Source organism: Triticum dicoccoides, chromosome 6B, assembly GCF_002162155.2.
Source record: "Triticum dicoccoides isolate Atlit2015 ecotype Zavitan chromosome 6B, WEW_v2.0, whole genome shotgun sequence".
NCBI classification, from domain to species: Eukaryota; Viridiplantae; Streptophyta; class Magnoliopsida; order Poales; family Poaceae; genus Triticum; species Triticum dicoccoides.
In genome coordinates, this window is record NC_041391.1 from 76,718,269 (window position 1) to 76,722,072 (window position 3,804).

At 48.4% G+C, this 3,804-nt stretch overlaps 1 protein-coding gene across 1 annotated transcript; it reads right to left on the reverse strand.

Moving 5' to 3' along the window:
- Window positions 1-272: 272 nt before the first annotated feature.
- LOC119320777 (putative FBD-associated F-box protein At5g38570) lies at window positions 273-1,690 on the reverse strand. The gene is made up of 3 exons (XM_037594727.1): window positions 791-1,690; window positions 554-715; window positions 273-464 (listed from the first exon to the last, which is right to left on the reverse strand). Exons 1-3 carry the CDS (start codon window positions 1,688-1,690, stop codon window positions 273-275), a joined length of 1,254 nt encoding a protein of 417 aa, XP_037450624.1.
- Window positions 1,691-3,804: the final 2,114 nt, after the last annotated feature.

The following is a 3,804-nucleotide window of genomic DNA, read 5'->3' on the forward strand; positions in this document are numbered from 1 at the left end:
AAACAATCTGCAATCCTTACAAAACTGTTCTTTCTACATACTACTCCCTCCGTTCCAAATTAATTGACCTCCATTTGTCTAGACATGGATGTATCTAGAAAGTAAACAAGTATAGATACATTCGTATCTAGACAAATGAAAGTCAAGTAATTTGAAACGGAGGGAGTAATTCACAAGTTTGTACTTCACTATTTGCTTTGTTAGTTTCCGTTCCCACATATGGTTAAAACAAAGTTTCCTTCCCACACACAAAAATTAATTTTGGAATATAGCTAGAGAGCATGGAAAGTGTCATTAGTTTGCTCACGTATGTTAAGTGCAGCACACAGTAACTTGATAACTTCATAAATCCTCTCCTCGACCACGTCACACTTGACTTCAACTATGTTAAGGTGCCGTGATATTGCAGATGGTCTCTCCATTGATTTGTAGCTTCCTTTCAAATGCAGTTTATTATTTTGTCCCTACGGTAAGAAAAACAAACTTTTAAACCAAGATGGATGACTGATAATAACTATACTAGTGCAGCAACTGCCATTTAAAAGTTCTATACCATCAAAAACAGTTGAAGAGTTAGTTTCTCTAGAACTGGTGAGTTTTTCAGAATGCAAAGCAGTGGATCCAAACCAGGAGCCTCGCACCAGTACTCGTTGAGTAGTAAACTCTTTAGCTTGTTGAATGTAGGGCAGTGTTTCAAATCTCTTGCGAAAATGAACTGGAAAGAAAATACAAAAGTAAGTAAATCAAGTAAACCTTACTGAAAATGCAAGATGATGATCTAATGCCATACCTTTCTAGGTAGAGATCTCAGCTCAAGATGTGTAGCACTTGAGATACCACCCAGAAGCACAGCATCGCCGCTGCCATCATCCTTAATGGGAACACAATTGTTACATGCTTTATCATTAGCTCCACAGAAATGACCAGAGTCGTCGTAATTCAAACATACATCCGCGCAGTTAAGGCCAAGATAAACACGCGCCGTCTCTAGCGACGCCATGCTCTCAAGGCAAGGCGTTTTAGTGTCCGACGATCCGACTAGTTTCAGGATCAGAGAGACGAGGCCCGGAGCAGAAACGATCACCCGGCGACCCAAGCCGAAGTGGCAGCCGGTGATGCTCAGATGCCTCAGGGAACACGACGATATCCCGCCGACGCTGACGCTGCAGAGGTTCATCTTCAGACCCTCCAACGCTGGGCAGCCAGCGAAATCAATAAAGCTCTTTGGTAGGTCTACATCGTGAAGGTCCAGCGTTCTGAGATGCCGAGAGACGAGAGGCAGGTCGTCCAGGTAGAGGCGTAGAGGGCCGCTCACATGGAGGGTGAGCGCCCGGGCACTGCACATCACGGCGAAGCGGGTCCAGAGGTTCACGTGAGTCTGGTCTTCTTCCACGAATACCCCGAGCTTGATCTCGACGGTGTCTAGATCGGTGCGCTCACGCAGGACGAGCAGGTGGTGCATGAAGTTCCGGAGGTGCTTCTTGTCATCGAGCCCGACGATGCGCAGGCCGGTGGTGGACCTCCAGAGGTGGCGCCAGCGCCGGGCGAGCACGCACGTCCGCACGGCCGCCTGAACCGGGAGGAAGGAGAGCACGTGGTGGAGCATGCTGTCGGGGAGGGCGCTGATGTGGTCCGGGGCGCTCACCACCGTCAGCGCCGGCGCGCTCTTGCGCTTCTTCCTAGGAGGCATTACGTCGCCGGCGCCGCGAGGCAGACGACGCGAGGGATGGGAGATGGGGCAGATGGACGGAGTTTACTCGTGAGGACTTAAGTCAGACTCCGCTCTTTAAAAGCCGACGATAGGAATTGGAGATCTTTAATTGAAGCGTGAAAACTGCTTGCCAGGATATCCCATATTTTTCATATTTCTTTTAGGGTATGTTGTGATTTCATTCCAACAAACAGATACAGTATAATGATGTCAACAAGAAAACAGATACAGTATTTTTTTGTAGAGTATTGCAACATGCTTTATTATTTAGAAAAAAACATGCTTTATTATTATTAGCAAAAATGCACGTGCGTTGTAGCGGGTGAAAAAAAAACATCTAGCCCTAACCCAATAACCATAGCAAAGTGCCCATACAACTTGTGTATATGTCACTATTCAACATGCATGCTTAAATACCTACTCCCTCCGTCCGAAAATACTTGTCATTAAAATGAATAAAAGGGGATGTATCTAGACATATTTTAGTTATAGATACATCCCTTTTTATCCCTTTGTTGGAGTTGTGTCGAATATAGTGTACAAAGTAGGTTACAGTTGGACTTGTAGTTGTATCGTGTTTACATAGGATGTGGAGTCGTGTCCTAGTAGGACACTTGTATCCTAGGCCTTTCTTATATAGCGGGGGTAGACACACGATGTAACCTATGCCAACATAATAGCACCGGAATGCAGGGGAAGCCGGCGGCATGTGCCGGTGTCCAGGGCGACCAGGTGCTATTGTGACGGTGTCACGGGGAGGAGCGCCCGTAGTCAGGCCCCGGGGATGTAGCCATATCGGTGAACCTCGTTAACAAATCTCGGTATCGTGCTTGTGTGATTGCTTGATCCTCGGATGATTGACGGTAATGCTTCGGATTTATTCTAATAAGTGATATCATAAGCAAGGTTGAAAAGGTCCGGGAGGCGGTGGAGTTGATTAATGAAGGAGGTTTTGAAGTGATCGTGGCTGCGGAAACTGGTCGATGGCCTAGTCGGCGGAATATTGTCTGATGCGATCGCGTGGGACAGGACAGGAGGAAGCAGCAAGACGATCTGGTCTAAAACGGGAGCGATCTGTTTGCATGGAGGACTATCGGCGATTTGGGCAAGGCGTAGTGTGCACAGGCGGTGAGCCGGATCGAATTGTCTCAGCGGTGGCGACGCGTATCGACGTGGACGACTGACCGGATTCGATCCGAAGCGCGTAAGGCACCGGTGCTGGAAGCCTAGGTCGGGACAGGTCCATGAGGCAGCGCAGGGCGTGGCCACGCACAGTCGCGGCTGGCTCAAGGAGCCGTGATGAAGCCACATGCATGCATACAGCTAGCAAGCCGGGGATTTGTTTTGAAAAAAAAAGTGGAGACCGAGTCTCCATAGTACTGACACGGACAGGCATCAGTCTAGGATAAGGAAAACATCCGTCAAGCGATATGTATCTATCAGGAGCACTACTTGCGTAGGCATCAGCAAGGCAAAAGCAATTAGCTTAGCATCAGGAGTTAAAGCCAAGACATGAGCTGCTCACGTGAAGACCAAGTTGGTTGGAATTGCTATTAGTACGCGGAGGCTGTTCGTGTGCTTGGGGCATCATGTGGAAAGCTTGGATAATTTTTTGTAGGATCAGCCGTACAAAGAACCATGACGCCAACGGGTACCAAGTTTGAGGTGAAGAAGTTCACGAAACTGAAAACCTTGGGTTATGGCAGACAAGGGTGAAAGATTTGTTGGCACAAAAGGGATGCTTGAGGGCGTTGCGGGAAGTCTTGTTAGCTAAGATGAAATTATGTCTGATGGATGAAAATTTCGTGGAAGACGATTGGGAGCCTTGAGCGTGTCACACAGTCGAACGAGTTCGGCTGGGTCAGACTGGGCAGTCTGACGGGATCGACGCAGGTCGGTTGATACAGAAGACGGTGGTGGGATCGGCGACGACGACATATGAGCGTGATGCCGATGGTGACCGACTTCTGGGCGTGGAAACAGGTGGCACAAGCCCGAGGCTTGTGTGGCTTCGACAAGACTATGGCGCGGGATTGATTCAAGGTGGTGTATACACGGAGCTTGAAGTCGATGAGGCGCGTGGGTGGACTGAT